Here is a 17,582-nt window from a genome sequence, read left to right as displayed (position 1 = left end):
CATTGACTTATAGGGCACTGTTATTAAAATATTTGAAGGTATGAAAGACTTGTTTGCTGAGTTTGTAATGTCTATGCTTCACAAAAATAGCAGGTTTATATTTCACACAGTGATGACGTGAATCCTTGAAGTACATTTATGCTTGAAAGATGCATTGTTAAGTTACCCAACACGCCTATGATAACTGCCTGCACAACCTGTACTTCTTTGTTTCGAGATATGCTGCCATTATCCAGAAATAATATTTGATGAACTATAGAACTGATTTCAACTCAATAACTTGGTATGGGGATGCGCCAATACCAATACCAATACCAGTATCAGTATAGGGTATGGTACTGGAGAGAATACTCGTACTCGTGAAAGCTTGGCGAGTATTACGTGACGTCAGGAGAGCAGCAACGTTGCCCGCAAGTATGCAATAGCCTTGGTGTATCCATGTGTAAAATAGTGCTTTATAGCATTTATGAAGTTCTCGTATTGGTACTCGGTATCGGCAAGTAGCTGAAGCTTAGTACCCATACTTGTACTCGCCCTCTAAAATAGTGGTATTGATGCATCTTTGCCTCAGATCCCATTTACACTATGTTTCATGTGAAAACACATAATTATTGCGCTTTTGTTTCATGTTTACACTGCAATGTTTTGAGAACAATGTGGTTAGGATGTAGGGCCACGAGTGGGTGCTGTTGTTCGTTGTTGTCATGTAGTTTTTTTTATTTGCATTTTTGGCAGCAGAAGCTTTCATTAAAATTGTCTGTTGAAATTGTTGCCAGTTTTATTAGTAATTGGTTTTTTTGTAAAAAGAATACTCTCCGCCACAACAAAGAAACACTTAAAACATTTAAAAGTTATTCTGGTACTATTTTACTCGTCTGGGCCACTCAAGATGAAATCAGGCTGTATGTGGCCCCTGAATTAAAATGTGTGACACCCCTGATCTACATGAATGTTGCTGAAGTTTGAGGAAATATCTTTAGTGATGTTATCACAAAACAAATAAGATTCTGTTTCCATCCAGTTAATCATTTCTTTCAGTAACTTAAAGAAAAGAGGAGAGAGCTGTGAGCGGAGAGGGAATGTGATAAAACTAGAAAGAAAAGAGTCACTCAGGTGTTATTAAAAAAGTTATCTGATGCGATAGTGGGCTCACTGAACATAAAATAGCTATGAACTGTCCTCATAACAGTGGAAGAGAAGGGGGCAGTTGATAACAGTGCAATAATGTGACCCGAAACAGGAGCAGATCAGTGAATTTGGCATGGAGGTGATACCAGTGTTGTGGAAAATTGAATTTGTTTTGTCATTCAGAGTAGTCCCGGCAGCTCAAAGCAGATTCTCTGTATAGATCAATTTTGTAGTGTAACTCCCACAAACTCTGATTTAGCAGATGATCGGGGCCATCATTTTTTTGGACTCTTGTCGCACCAAAATCCACAAAGTCTGCTATGTCCTGTACCAACTCTGCCAATCTCTCCACTCTGTCCTCCCAGCAGAAGATTCTTGGCGTCATTCAGCTGGAGGAAGATGAAGCCCCTCAGCACATTTCTCTCTGGTCAATACAAACACCTTGGTCTGGTTCTTCCAGCTCCACCTAAAACTGTCTTAACCCCAACTGAAAAACTCTTGACCCAGAACTCCTCACAGAATAGAATAGAATAGAATAGAATAGTTTATTAATCTGATGCCTTCCATTCAAATGTTCCGGAGAAAGTTGTTCTTAAATTGTTCTGTAAATAGTTCTTCTGCACATGTGCGAGTAGATTGACGATCATAACAATGTTTGCCTCCAGAGTGTCATGACTCCCAGTCCATGTCCTCCTGGGACTGGATAGTTTTAGAGTTGAGAGTCACCCGGAATAGGAATCCAGTTTGGTTTTCTATCCATACAAATCTCTGTGTTGTTCTTAATATTTCTAAGGTATAGTTTTTCAGCATGCTTCCGTGTGTGATTTCATTAACAAAAACCACCAACAGCATCCACTAGTGGCCTCGCGTGCTAACTACATCCTTTTCAGCATTTCTGGGCTTTGGAGATGTTGCTGTGGAAACGCAAACTGCTTCTGAAATCAAAATTACAAAACAGATTTTTTCAATCTCAAAATATTGCCTTATTGTTCCTCCAATAAAGCGGTGTCCAGGAAAATAGTTGCAGAGTTGCTTTACTATAGGAACCGCGGCGTTTATACGCTACCCAGGGATGCACTGATACCACTTCTTTAAAGTACTAACACTAAGCCACTTGTCGATACCAAGTAACTACTCACTGGAGTGTATTGGAGTACACAGAGCAATATAGGACCCGATAGTCAATGCAGGTATCAGTATTGGTGCTTCCCTAATGCTAATCTGTCATCTGGCGGTATTTCTGTTGGACTGAGTTCAGAGTGGATACCGGCATGACTCAAAGCGCCATCATATTGTAAAAAGCAGTTTTAAAAGAGTAATAGATCCGAGGTAGAACACCAACATCAAACGTACCTGTATCCGAAATGCCAGTAATGGGATGCACTCAATCAAGTGAGGGATTTTTAATACACCCAAACTTTTGTCTGATTATGTGATTGTTATCCATTTTCTTCTTCAAACAGGGATAACTGACGCAGCCCAATTTAGTGGTAATTACAATCACGTTGTAACAATCAGAAAAAGGTAATGTGTCATTTCAAGTTTTCTCCCGTCGCAGAAGAAAGAAAAGACGAGAGGAATAAGACGTGCTAGGTGGGTGGCGGGCGATGCAGCTTGTTCTCGGGAGGAATGAGAAGCCGTGGGGGAGTAATTAGGGCAAATTCTGAGCAGCTGGGGACGACAAAACACACATTGCAGTCTGATTTCATTTCCGTGGAACGACTTGTATTGTTAGTCCTTACTGAACATGCTCAAGGCTGGAGCGATCGCTTATGATTTTTGAGAAAGTTTCCGAACTGTTTCTGAAAAGTGCAGGTGTCATATGACGACCGAGAAATATGATTAAAAAAAAAAAAAAAAGTTTGGAAGGAAAATATCTTTTTCATTGTGTTATCTGATGATTGCAGACGTGGCTAATCAAATTTTCCTGCTTTACCTCATTTATCTATGAGACTGATCCCAATAATCCAGTAAGAGAAATGAAGGGCTGGGGATGAAGGAGGGTTAGTGTTGAGGAAGTGAGAACCGTCTAATGAAAGAGGAGCTGTGATTTGATTACGGACACAGAGAATCAGTGAATTTCTGCAATTTATAATCAGGATACTTGTAACAAAATACACAGATAAAAGAGATCTGAGGACACTTATGTCTTCTCGAGCCGCCTTCCAGGAGAATTTGCTCTTGAAACAGCGCACCAACAGGATGGACAAGATAAATGAGCTGATCAATGACATCATTGGGACTATGAAAAATAGACATCATAGACCCAAATGATTTATATTAAGGATTTTGTCCCCCCTTATAATAATGGAGTTTGTACATCCGAAATGGAATACGTAAAATAATAGACCAGGTGTGTCAAACATAAGGCCCCTGGGTCAAAACCAGCCCACAAGAGGCTCCAATCCGGCCGAACCACCAAACAAATCGTGGCAATTGCAAGGAAAACATAGATTTTTTTTAAACGGATTTCTTAAGAGTAGCAACACAACAGAACACTGAGTCCATAGCTGAGATATTAATAATTCTTGCTAATCATTGATAGCCTCATAGCTTTGCTGTCCGGGTGAGTTTTAAAAACATGTGTAATGCAACAGCTTTAGAACAGATAGAAGTCTGTCGCCAACACGCGACTCTACAAGCGCTTCACAAAAATCCTCCGAAGTCGTTTAACGCACACTTCGAAGCCTCGACACGTCATTCATTTTTGGTAGTAATCGTTGGTTTTTTGAAAATAAAGACATTCTTAATATGTGTACTCTACGTCACAATAAAGAAAAACTAAAGTTGAAATTTGAAGGTTATTCTTGCACTATTTTACCAGTTCAATCCGTTCAAAATGCAATTTGGCTGCATGTGGCCTGTGAACCAGTTCAATTTCATCTACAGTTGGCCAGACTGGTCACATGATGCCATAATAACTTTTAAATTTAAACTTTAATCTTTTTCTTTGTTGTGATGCAGAGTATACGTGAGGAAGATTTCTGTATTTTCTGAAAAACCAAAGAATTACAACGACAAATGACTAAAATCTCAACATAAAGACCATTTTAATGAACTTCGGGTGCAAGATAAGGTGAAATGTTCAAGTCTTCTCCTATAGCTGTTGCATTATACATGTTTTTACAAACTCTGACAAATCAAACCCTGAAAGCATGGCTTTGAGGCTACTGCTAGTTTACAAGCTTTCATACAGGCCTCAGTGTTGTCGTTTGTCTCCTACTCTTGAGAAACCTGTTAAAATAAAAATCTATATACTCTTTCAGATTTTTACAATTTGCTTGGTGGTTTGTCAGGCTGGATTGGAGCCTCTTGTGGCCCAGTTTTGACCCACGGGTCTTATGAATGACAACTCTGAAATGACATTTTTGTTGTTTGGCTTTTGGTCACCATTTACTACAAGACTGTTCCACTGAACCACCAAAATTCATGTTTGCATCCTTAAAGTGGAACAGCTGCACTCACTAAAAGGTCGGCGCTGCAGAAAATGGTCATGTAATGTTTTAAATAATTCAACACGTGGACCCACAGAATGGATTCAAAACAAAGTGTACTAGTTAGTTGTTTGAACAGGACCCATTATCTCTGCAGCAGCCCCCAATTCACTTCAATGTTCACTTCTTTTAAACAATTAGAGGTCAGTCAAACCTAATCCATTAGTTTAGTCGTGCCCTGCTCCACAACACTGCACATATTTTCGAGGGTTGAAAGGAGATTACTTTTGCTGTGCAGTTAGAAAATTAAGTTGGTTTACTTTGTGTACATGACAAATAGCCCGGCTCTGAGTTTGTGTATCAAACATCCTTCACTCCCTCTCTCTCCCTTTCAAAAGCAACTTATCATGAACTACAGGACCTTATTAGAATTTTAATTAGAATTGTAGTTGTGTATGTTTGAATATTGTGAAATGGGAATGCCATACGGTTCATTAACCGAGGGTGACTGCAGTATTTTCCATATACTGTCTAACACTATCTTACTGTAAAAGGCGCAGCACCTTTCCAACTTTCATTTAGTTAACTTTTAATTTAAATTATTATAAAGTGCCCTATACCTGTTCAAATCCATAAATCTTTTATACATGTACGTCATACACCAAGGTTCAGCATATCATTTAATTAAAGGCTAATATTTGATCTAAATAAGCATGGAGATAGTTAATGGTATGAGATCCATTTAGAGGATTAGCATCTTGTATCATTGCAAAAAACAATAAAAAGGATCCGTCAGAGGTAAAAATAATTGCATTGTGTTGTATTGTGCGGGTAGCATATCATAGCTCACAGTAGCGTACTTTAGCTTAGCAAGCAAAACTGAATGTTAAGATTATTGAACTTTAGGCCTCGTGTAAAAGCTAGGGATGCACCAATACCACTGTTTTAAAGGTTTTTGAAAGTATAAGTACGAAGACTAACTTTTGGCGACTTCCTGATACAGAGTATCAGGAAACTTTAATGAGTATGAGGGATGCACCGATACTAATAAAGTATCGGACAGGTACCTGATACTGGTGTTGGTATCTGTGCGTTCCTTGTAAAAAAGAAATGCAAACAGAAGCTGCGGTTCCACCGCGCTGTTTGTGCAGGGATGGAACGCGGTGGGACGGGTTTTCATGCGGCCCCACTGAGAAAAGTTGTGGACTGTACAAAAAAAAAACCTTAATTACCGGTTACATTTGTCGTCACCCCGCCGTTGAGGTATCGAGCACCGAGGAAGGGATCTCCTCAGGAGGACCGACAATGCAGCCGTCTGCTGATTGGTCAGTGACCATCGTCATTCTCCACTTGCCCGCAATATTCTAATATTTCATCGGCCGTAAACCCTCCCGTTGTTGTTGGCATAAGACACTTTGTGGTCATTGGTTGTTTTGTTAACTTGGTTTATTGAGACGTCGGCGCGCGACACAGCACCGTGGTCGTCCAACGAGGTGCTGAAGCTCCTCTCAGTGACAGGAGAGGAGGGGATTCAGCGGGAGATGGACGCCGGTGCTCAGAGTGACAAAGTTTAAGCTGTGTCACGGAGAAATGAGGCATCGAGGCTTTTACTTTGACGGCCGTGGACCTTCCGCGTTCTTTGCCCGACACATACCCACGTCGTTCACAACCCCGCCTACATTTACTGTACTGAGTACTGAGTTGGGCCTGAGTGCGCGTTGCCCTACCGTAGCCTCCCGCCCCGCCCCGGGCACGTACTCTGCTGCTTTAATATTGTGGGCAAACACAATATTAAATATTGAATAACATATTTAATAATATATTTAATATTGTGGGCAGTTTGTGTAAGCTGATCTACTAACAAGACACACTGTGGATTGTATTAAAGAGATGCACATCATTTATGAATCCATTATTTATTATGGAATGTCGAGCAGTTCTACTAGATTATACAAAATAATGGTGGGGGGGTATATGTAAATAGATGCATTTAAATATGATGTATATGTGATTTGTGCCTTTATATCTTGCATTGTTTATGAATGCATCTGCTTTTAATGGATTTAAAAGTGAGTTACAAAGCCTGAAGAGCTCTTATATGTGATCGTGCAAACTGGTCCTAATGCACACAAAACATTTATTTCAAAACTCCTGTTTGCTCATTGTAATATCATGAGTTTCACCTGCTGAACACACACACACACTGAACGCCGGGTCTATTTGCTTAAGCATGCAAATTAGCACGCAGAAAAGGATCTCAGTAACTAAGACTATTCTAATGTGAGAGGATGACTCGTGCAAAAGCTTTTCTTTTTACCTTTGTCTGGTAGAACGTATTGACTTTTACAGCGATTATAAAATGTGATCACAGTTTTCTCTAAAACTCAAAATATTCAATTAATTCCAGTGACTGTGTAAATGATACTGTTGTATTTATACATTCACATGGAGCTTTGGCTTGAGGATTAGTTTCCTGGGAAGCGTAATAGGAGACTGGTTTGTCGTAAGCTGTGCCGACACAAAAATGAACCATATTTGCATCTTTTAAAACCTCAAGAGGTGTCATTTTTTTTCTGCTGAACCTAAACTCTTGTGCTTACACATAAGGTGGGAAATCATACACTCGACCAACACGCCTTGATCAACAAATTCTTTTAATAAATAATATCATCATGAAAACCAAAAAGACCCAAAATGATTTGTGTACATTTGAATGTTTCTTTTTTTTCTTTTATCATTACAGGACCAATTGAACCAATGACGTAGGCTGCAGCACGTTATACAAAGGCAGATGAAGCAGTTAGCATTAGGGTGGGTGGGTGGGGGCAGTTGAAACACCAACAAGTCCGGACTACAGGGTGATTGGCGGACACGAAAAGGCTGGAGAGATGAAACTGAAGGGACATTAACGGTGGCGTCCTAGTCCATGAAGCCCCCGTACCTCTTCTGTAGCTCACTGCCATTCTCCCAAGCTCGTTTCAACACCCCTCCGCTCTTGCTGCTGTCCACCAGCCACTCGGGCCTCCCCACCCGCCTCATGAATCCCCCGTAGCGCTTCTTGAGCCCCCGGCCGAGCACCGCCTCCAGCAGGTTGCCCTGCGCCGCCCCGCCGTCGGCCCGTCGCATAAAGCCCCCGTACCTCTTCACCGCCTCGGCACCCTGCCCGTCGCCCTCGCCGCCGTGCTCGGTTGCCGCGTTGAGGAACTTCAGGATCTCCATGCGAATGTTTTGCTCCTCGTCCTGGTTTACGGCCTCCTCCAGAGACGAGGGGGAAGAGCGGCGTGACATGAAGCCGCCGTAGCGTTTCATGAAGCCGCCGTACTTCTTGGCCATCTGGTGCTCCGGTGAGGTCGCGTCTTCCTCGTCGGCCGCGGCGGCGTCCACCGTCTCCTGGTCTTGCTGTGGGGCCAGTGGGTTCTGGTTTTCCTCCTCCAGCAGGAAGTCCTGGCACAGACGAAGCTTCTGGCTGTCCAACCCGCCATCGCACTCAAGAGAGCATGTCTGGAAGAAACAACGCTGCTATTAGGACGTCTGTAATCATGACGCGCTCAAACTGCCCTCCTACCTCAGAATCGGAGTCGTTTTCTGGGCTGAGGGAAGGAAGTTGTAAAAGACTGAAGACTGCCTCCTCCTGGTCACAGTTTGAACTCAAGTTGTTGGTTTTAAAGCACTTAAAAGCTGTTCAGATCGTGTTACCGTGAATCACCTCTGAAGAGCCTTCGCTAGGGGAAACTACTACGAGGGCTGGAATTGGTCCGCTCTCCTACGTCATTAGTCATGTGAAGAAACTCCACATGTTATCCAGATGATGGTGTATTAACTGTGTAATTTAGTGGTGACGTGTTTGTTGCTATAATTTGTATTGTCTTGACATAGGAGTGCAAATCCATGCAAGGCTTTTTTCCTATACATACTGTCAGTCTGATAATGTCCCATACTGTTTCTGTATCCCACAATCCGTTCGCCCTATTGGGCAATGTGCAGCTCGTGAGTACACCGTATGTGAAACATATTTCATGAACGATGATGAAATACTGCTACTGCACATGCGCATTGAGGCCGTAATAAATACTTCTTCTGCACCTGCAAGAGTGGATATTTGCCTCCAGGGTGTCGTGACTCCGAGTCCATATATTCCTGGGACTTTCACTTGAAATGCTGTCGCGTTAAAGGGGCCTTCATATTGTTCTCATACTTGTATTATTGTTGCTTTAGCAGCCAAGCTGTGGTCTCTTGATTGATTTACTCAAGAGGCTGAGCTGAACTTACACCAGTTAGTTGGAAGATGCTCTACGATCTGGACGAAGCAGGTTTCTGAACGGGTGACAATGAGAAAAAAAAGCAACCAAGTACTTTTTGGCTTTTGTTCACACTCATAATAAATGTTACATTTGGATTAAAATAGCACTTACGGCCAGTCTGGTATACAACTACAATAAAAGTAAAACTACATGAGGAAATATTACCTTTAAATGGTCTTAACTCTTAATTTTTCTTGAACTATTTTAATCAATCTGGCACATTAGGTCAGCACCATCTAAAACTGCTATTTTTATAGACTTCTTTTGTTTCTACAATTGCATACATGTCAGTAGCAACATTGGGGATGATGAGGAAGTATTTAATTTAGCTTATGTGGGCGAAAGATACTCATGGAGTCTGATCAGGAAAGACCATGTGTCAGCACAAATATTATAAGAAGATCAGGATCTTCTTCGATTCTATTCTGTATTCATATGTAAGCCATATATACGCCAAGGTGGTATATTTTAATAATCCAGGGGTTTATTTGCTTTGTCTCTTTGAAATGAAATGATATCTAACACGCTCATATTGCTTCCCACTGTCAAACACAAACTGAGTGTAAACAGTGTAGTAGCAGCAGGTGCTCGTGTCGTGAGGTCACCCCCAGGCGTGGGTGCAGTTGGCTTCAATTCAATCAGGGTTTATTTGTCTTTGTTTACCCAACAGTGTTTTCAAGTGAAAACCAAAAAAACCTCCGTAGAGTTTTGGGTGTCAATTCACACGACAACGGTGCTCAGAGGTGCTGAAAGTTTTTTGAAAACTGCTCCCAAGGTGGATCTTTTTGAAAGCACTTTGACTCTGTTTGTGGAAATGGGGGGGGGCTTTAAAATATCCTGTTAGTCTTTATATTTATTCTGCAACTGTTACACCTATTTACATTTTACACACGCTAACAATAAAAGTCAGTTCTGAAAATGTGTTTTAATCAAACAATTAATTTTTTTTTCATTGAACTATTGCATATGCTCGACGAAATTTAAGGTTTGTTAACATTTTTAGAGGTGTGTGAACTTACTTTTTTTTATTAAATCTAATTCCGACCCATCTGGGTGGATCCTGCCTTCATCCAATCAGTATAGAGAAAATGGAGGAATGAAAAATCTGAACTGTGGAAAGATTTGTGCGCATTTTACATTGTATACTTTGGCAAATCATAACAGTATATCATCGACATACTGTTGAATTTTAAGTTAGAGCTTGGATTTCAGATATTTTCAGATGGATCTGTAACAAAAGGCTGGTGAAACCCATGAGGACAATGACAATGTATGAAAAGTGACTTTTTTTTTCAAGTACCCTTTCCCCAAATCTAATTCTAAACTTGAAAGAAACCATCACATTTCGCTGACCACAGCTCACTGAATGTGTTCATTCAGATCGGAAAATGACTGAATATGAGAACCAGACACTTTTTAAATGGATAAAAAGGAACTTTTTCTTAATTTGTGCTGCGACAACAGTGTGAAAGCTTTGAGCTGTGGTTTCTCCAGCCAACAGAATTCCAAAGTAAAAGAAATACAATTTCTAATCGGTTCGTAAGTGGACACCACAAAAGTTTTTTTTTCATCCCAATCATCCGGTCTCATTCCATCACTTGTGCTTCTCTTTTAACTTTCATTAAACCAGGATATTAAAGGGAAGAAATTGTCCTAACAGCTTTTCAAAATGTAATTTCCCACATGAAGAGAACATGGAAAATTGAAGTAATACTTGTTTTGAGCTGTAGATTGTGTCTCCTATCTAATTTAACTCCTTCTATTGTCTCTTGTTGGACTGAGGATGAAAAGACGGTTGGGGAATGGGAGTAAATATATCTGCACAGTGCTCATCATATTCCCATTTTTCTGAATGATCTTAATACAGACGGATTCAAATCGCTATAGTGATGAATGCTGCTTTGGATGCAGTACAGAAAAAATATTAACCAACATAAGTAAAACATTTGACTCGGATGCTTCATAAACCAATATATTGGACATAAATAATTTAATTAAAGCATTTTCTATTTTCTATTCTGCCTCATGGCAAAAAGTAACCTGGAAGTAAACAAACTGAACAGCAGTTTGACTCATTCAATAAATGACATTATTTATTTACTATTGTTAAGAGGCTTGGGAGAAAATACGAGTGTTATAACAAGGACCTGTCTTAATCTATTATTATAATTTCTCTTTGATATACAAAGTATGTTCTGTTTCAATTGTTTTTTAAGCTCTGTTTGTTTTTATTTCAATGGATTATGAAAAACTTATTAAAACAGTTTTTGCCCCTCCCCACTTTTAGTTTCGCACTGTGGACTCATAACACCACTTAGTGGCACATAGCGGTATTACAAGAGTGGGCAGGCTGTGGCTAGTTAGTTAGCTGTCTTTAATGGATAGATAAGTGACAAATAAGGATCAAAAATAAGAGCAATTTGAAGAAAATATTCATGGCTAACTTTAATGTCATTTGGAGTAATACTGTACATGATTTGACAAATGTATGCCAAAGAAAAGATTGAAAGAACCCAAAAATGTCAAAATATAATCAATTTATGAATTACCAAGGATAATTGATCTCTGGTTTATCTATCCCTCCTTCAGTTAGGTGATTCATAAAAAAAACCCCAAAATAAAATAAATTTAAAATCCTGTAGCCGTAAATGCAACTTTTCCAACAGAAAGAAAAATGAATGTATTTGTAATTTTAATTCGTTGCAGGTTGGGAATAAAGTCAGATAATGATTTCCTCTTTGTGATCTGGAGCTTAAACCAAAAATTAGGTCATTCCTACTGATCTGATCCACAACATTCTAAAATTGTTGCTACTTAACCAGACAATGGTAATTTTAGTTAAGTTGGCTGATCTTGAACATGTGTCGATAGATAAATAGCAGGGATGCACCGATACTACAGTATTGGGCATGGGGTCCGATACTGCACTGACTACTAGTATTTGAAACAAGCTCCCCGGTACAACTTGGCGAGTATTATGTGACGTCACGTGTGAGCAACGTTGCCGGCAAGAGAGCATGAGCGATATCCGGGGATTAGGGGAAATAAGACAGAAAGTGAATTATGTTCTGTCAAAATATCAAGAGAAGGAGAAAGATAGTTTGTACAACACCGGCAACTTAATCACCAGAGACATTTGCAGGAGCAGAATTAGCCCAACGTCATTCATTAGTTCAACTAATCAGCACATAGCCATGCTACATGCTAAATAGTTTCGGGGCTCACACACCAATGATGCCACACATGATTAAAGTATGACTGATACTGATATGGCCTTTGCATATCATTTGCTTAAGGAGCATATATTGAACTTCATGGCATTTAATAAGTACTCATATCGGTACTCGGTTTCGGGAGGGCTTAAAGGTTAGTACCAGTTCTCGTCCGTTATAAAAGTGCTATTGGTGCATAACCTGATAAACAGTTGCAGCTGAAGGCTGCCCCCATAAAACAAAGATGCACCCCCACGCACCCCTCCATCCGCCTGCCCTCCCACGCAATCATCTCAATCATCTGTTCTCTCTGTGGCAGCAGGATAGTAATCAGGACAAAGGTCTCCGCTGGGGGCCCTCGGGGTGGGTTTGCACGCTGTCAGGATAACCTGCTATGTGTGTCATTGGATTTCACTTATTAGAGCCATCAGAAGACCCCCGTCTCATGGCGGGGGTGGGGGTGGGGATTCTTGCTGAGCTTTCAAAGACGGAATTAATGAAGAGGAAAATTGAATTGGGGATGTATTGTCACCTGGGGGGAGGGGGCGTAGGAGGGAGGGAGGGCTGCGCAGGGGGGAGTAGGTGATAGACGGCACCCTCTAGTGGCCAAATTGGACTGAATTGTCGTGACTGTCCTTTTTACAGCAGTTATTATATACTCAGTTGAAATAAATGGTCATTTGGCTTCCATTGGGAGTGATTCTGAGTTCAGCATCTTGTCCAGGAGGGATCAAACTACTAACCCTCGAAATGGAAGATTACCCGCAATAAAAATGGAACCTCAGTCACACACTTATTAACACCCTGCACTGCAATATTTCACCTCCGTGGATCCACTTTCAGCCCTACGACAACTGAAAAAAAACCTTAAAAAAGGATGTGCTTTTCGATTAAAACTTAAAGTACTTGTATTTGAATAGTTTACATAAGATTATATAGACACAAGATACAGGCAAGAGAAAACCTTTGTGTAAAATTCCTGAAAACATATAACACACATCAACAACTGAATTATTTAAGCTTCACTCAAACAGTTAATTGTTAGTTATTTTGTCTTTTTTAATCAATTAATTAAATGGTAAAAGGTTCATCTTGTATTGAAAGGCTGCAGCGCAAGATTATTATAATTACTGTCATTAAGGAGTAGAAAATTAGATAAAACGGATGAAAATTGGTGAAAATGATGGATATTAAGAGAGGAAAAAGACAATAGAAGATAGAAAACGGAAGGTAAAGTGCTTAAAAATCAATGTGAGTGATTTTTTGGGGGGTTTGAAAAGAGTGGATCAAGTTTATTTCACCTACATAGTGATTAAAGCTACTTCACAGGCAGATCAGACTGAGGACATCCATAAACGTATATTAAAATCTGAGTAAAGCCTGCCAGTCACCTGTAACTCCAAGCTCTCATTCACCCTTATGCACCAATAATATGCAATTTTTTAAATTGTCTGCATTATTTCACAAATACAACTTCAAGTTTAACAAGTTTTTTGAAAATACGTTTTCCTCCCCTTTACCCCCCTTTACCCTTTAGACAAAAACTGATCATTAAAAAGAATGAATGAATGATAAGGAGGGTGTAGAAAGCACAGCGGGGTGCGATACATCCACAAGGGAGAAAGGACATCAGAGAAGACAAATATGAGAAAATAAAGGTGCTGTTAATTCTTCTCAATAACAATCAGCCATAGCATTATGATCACCATCCTTGTGTTTTTACTGCTAAAACAAGTCCTGCTCGATTAATGCATGGACCTCGCTGGAATACTGAATGGAAATAAACTCTTGAAATTGTACAATTAGTGCATTTATATCTTTGTTTTGCTTGTTTTTCCTCTTTTTGTCCTTGAAGAGGGTGCATATGCTTCACGCCCTCGTCGCCATCTTTGAGAACTGGATGGTTTGAGGTGTGGCCAATCAGATTACAGGAGGAACGGTAGCGCTGCCCTCATCAGATTAATATTAATCAGCATTGTGTCATTTTCTTTACCTGTCAGCGGTCATAATGTTTTGGCTGATCAGTGATATACAGAGCCCACAATGGGGACGAGGAGAACCCCGACAACTGCTGGGAATAGTCTCCACGGTGGGCTTGATTCAAGACCAAAGCCAATGTCGACAGTGAAATGTGGAGAATTACATCTCTCAGAATGTAAGAAGTGGAAATGACGTTAACACAGATGAAAGCAGCTGTGTGTGTTTGTTGGCATTACCAGGGGCGACAAGGCGGACTGTTGCTCCAGCAGACGGTACACACAGAGTGCACACTCCTTCCCGCAGTCTGTTCCCACCACCAGCGACACACACGTTCCCAGGACCAACATCCATAAGCAGCTGCTGAGTGCGGAGGCAGCCATGGACTGAGGACACACGCGCACGCACACACACAATTTCAAAATCAGAAAACTCAAAGACAGTTTACCAGGATAGCTATTTCTATTACTTTTATCACTAAATTATTAATAAATCCGTCAACTCCTTTCCAGTTTTAATTACCTAATCTACTTTAATCTTGAATTATGTGTCTATAGATCTGGATTTCTCATCTCTCCTAATGTATCATACAAATATATGTTTAATTACCCAATTTTTATTGTATTTTCACTCGTTTTGGTTTCCCTTTACATCAACAGGCTGTTTAGTATATTTTCTGTATGTCTGTTATATAAGATTGACACTTTTCCCCCCAGTTTTTTTACATAAATGTTCTTATGACTGAAGTTAAAATAGACGATTTAAATCTAATGTCTGGACAGTGCATCTCTTCAATGAGCTTTGTTAAAATGATAAAATTGTGGATCAACACTGATTTTGATCACTAAATCATCTTTTCCAACACTAATGGGAATCAAAACCTGTGTTAATCCCTAATTTTATGTTAAAGAATGACCAATAAAGAGACACTATTTAGAGATAGATAGCGCATCTCTTAAATTAGAGATTAACACTGATGTTTTTTAATCAATAAATCAGTCTTTTCAACACTAACACAATTCCCCCCTCTACAAACAATAAAATTACACATTAAGTCACAGTTTAGGTATAATTTGGAGTTCATGTCATTTCATTTCATTATGATTATGAGTATTGAGGGAGCTTTTAAGAATACGAGTTAATTATGGTGCTAGTATAATGGATTTTGATATATATTATTTATACACAGTACAGCTCATTCCTCAAAAAAAAAAAAAAAAAAAAGAGTTTTGCTAAAATCGTGTATTTTTATTACTATTATTAATGTTATTATTATTAAGAATTCAGGTTTTACTAGTATTTAATAGTCTGTTCAAGAATGTTAAAGAAGAATGTTAAAGAATTTTTCTCTGGGATTAATAAAGTATTTCTATTCTGTTCTATTCAAAAGAAAAATATAAATCCCCTTTAATCTTTCAAATGCGATCAAATAAGTTTTAAATTACTATTATAAATCAGTCATTATCGCACTCCTAATAGTACAACAATTATTTAAAAAAAATACATTATTTGCACGCACAACATATACAATGACATATTTACTGATAATTATATAGTACTTATATCTTCTATTATACACTTACAATACTCATAAAATAAAGAAATAATAATAGATAGACCTCGTTGAAATCAGGAGTAAAAAGTAGTAGTAGTAGTAGTAGTAGTAGTAGTAGTAGTAGTAGTAGTAGTAGTAATAGTAGTAATAGTAGTAGTAGTCTATTTTCATTGGAAAAGTATGTTTTTCTTACCTCTGCTTTGTTCTAACCGTTACTTTTCGCCTCTTGGTGCGCTCCTCGTCCGCGCGTGCCCTCAGGGGTCCGGCGGAGTGGGAAACTGTTGCTGAGCGCGAGCCTGCGCGGCCAATATAAGCGGCTTCCCTCGCGTGCACGCGGTGACGCTGCAGCCTATCAGGTAAAACCCCCACACGAGAAGCGCGCGCAGTCAGTCAGTCAGTCAATCCCCGGGTCTGTGAGCGCCCACGCGGTGTTTTCAGGCGCGCACACGTCAACTCGGAGAGCGCAGCTGGAAGAAGTGCGGCGGACGGGCGCTCCGTTGGTTTATAAGAAATTTGTGCGGCTTACGTCACTGGCAGAAAGTGACGTTGCGACACCCACCCTCGACCCCCCCTCCTCCCTCCCCGCACACCCCTGTCACGCACTGACCCTGCCCTCGTGCAGCCATGTGTTTGATGGCTCCTCTGCAGACCAGCCCGGGCAGGCCAGTGTCATGGTAATCACATTCATTAGCACATATCAACGGGCCTGCAGGAACAGCTCCTCGGCGCCCCCGCCAGCCGCTTGCTGGTCAAGGGCCACCGCTTCTCATTTCATAATCAGGGAAATTACATGAGCAAGTTATGAAGGGCGGCACAATGGAGAGACCAGCCGCTATATGTAGGGAGGGTACGGATGATATCTGCCAGTTTGTTTAAGTTGGGAGTATCCATCCATCCATCCATCCATCCATCCATCCTTCCATCCATCCAATTACATGAAGTGTTTTGTACGGTAGTTAGGATGCTACCATGATGTTTCAATACACGACCACAGTATTTGTATGGTCCATATTGCATCATAGGCAAATGTAAAAGATAGAAAAGGTGTCTGGTTAAAGCTGTGAGTGGATATATTCTTTCAACAATGTCAGAAGCAAAGAAAAACCCGAACCCTAAACAAATTAATTCCGCCGTTTTTTTTTTATTTCCGTCAACGTTGCATTACTCGTGGTTGATTTTCTAAGGCACCTCCAATATGGAAGTGGGAATGCTATTAATACAATGACTCAACTATAAAACTACCAAGTCCCAGGAGCATATGGACTGGGAGTCATGACACTCTGGAGGCCACCGTCGTTGTTGTTGTCCATCTACACGAGCATGTGCACATGTGCAATAGCAGCGTTACCGAAAGGTTTCCCCCCGTTTCCACAGAAACAAAGTCAGGGAGATTTCCAAAAGTTCAGTGGCTCATGTTGTTGTGTAAACAGACAATCAACACACAGCAGGAGTTCCCCATTTTTCCCATTTCTTCACTAAGCCAGAGGAAATCACACTTACAACGGCCTCCATTTGCAGCTAACACTTTGGGGTGTCCTTGTGTTTTGTTCTGCTTCTGAATTAACAAGAGAGGCTGATTACCTCGTGAATGACGGCGGAGAGACATGCATGGTTCGACACACGCAAGATACCGGATTTTCCAGATTAATATGAAGAAACCTTCACGATGAGTAACAACACGACTAATCAGCGACTGTAACGTCACTCTGGTGAAGCCTGAGTGAGAAATGAATCGAAATCCCGACTCATACCAGCTTAAGTTATTAAAAAGGGCAGAACCTATAGCGGTGTTATCATGGATCGCTCTCTGCCTCCACTGAATTACATGCAGATTGTTCGCTCAGGGTAATGGGCGAAACCAATCGATGGTTTAAACCTTCCAAATACAGGCAAGTGTGTCCTTGTTCATTCAGGAATCTGATCCGCTCCAGTCGTCTCCCACCCAAGCCCGTCCTTATGGCTTTTATTGTTGTGA

General features: G+C 40.4%; 1 protein-coding gene across 1 annotated transcript; it reads right to left on the bottom strand.

Annotated features, from left to right (window-relative positions):
* Window positions 1-7,197: 7,197 nt before the first annotated feature.
* penka (proenkephalin a) lies at window positions 7,198-16,087 on the bottom strand. The gene is made up of 3 exons (XM_080476716.1): window positions 15,801-16,087; window positions 14,292-14,438; window positions 7,198-8,063 (listed from the first exon to the last, which is right to left on the bottom strand). Exons 2-3 carry the CDS (start codon window positions 14,433-14,435, stop codon window positions 7,482-7,484), a joined length of 726 nt encoding a protein of 241 aa, XP_080332842.1. The 5' UTR covers window positions 14,436-14,438; window positions 15,801-16,087; the 3' UTR covers window positions 7,198-7,481.
* Window positions 16,088-17,582: the final 1,495 nt, after the last annotated feature.

The sequence above is a fragment of the Lipophrys pholis genome (genome assembly GCF_963383615.2).
Source record: "Lipophrys pholis genome assembly, chromosome: 1".
In the NCBI taxonomy this organism is placed as follows: Eukaryota; Metazoa; Chordata; class Actinopteri; order Blenniiformes; family Blenniidae; genus Lipophrys; species Lipophrys pholis.
Note: the sequence above shows the minus strand (reverse complement) of the source record. Positions and strands in the feature narration are given on the sequence as shown.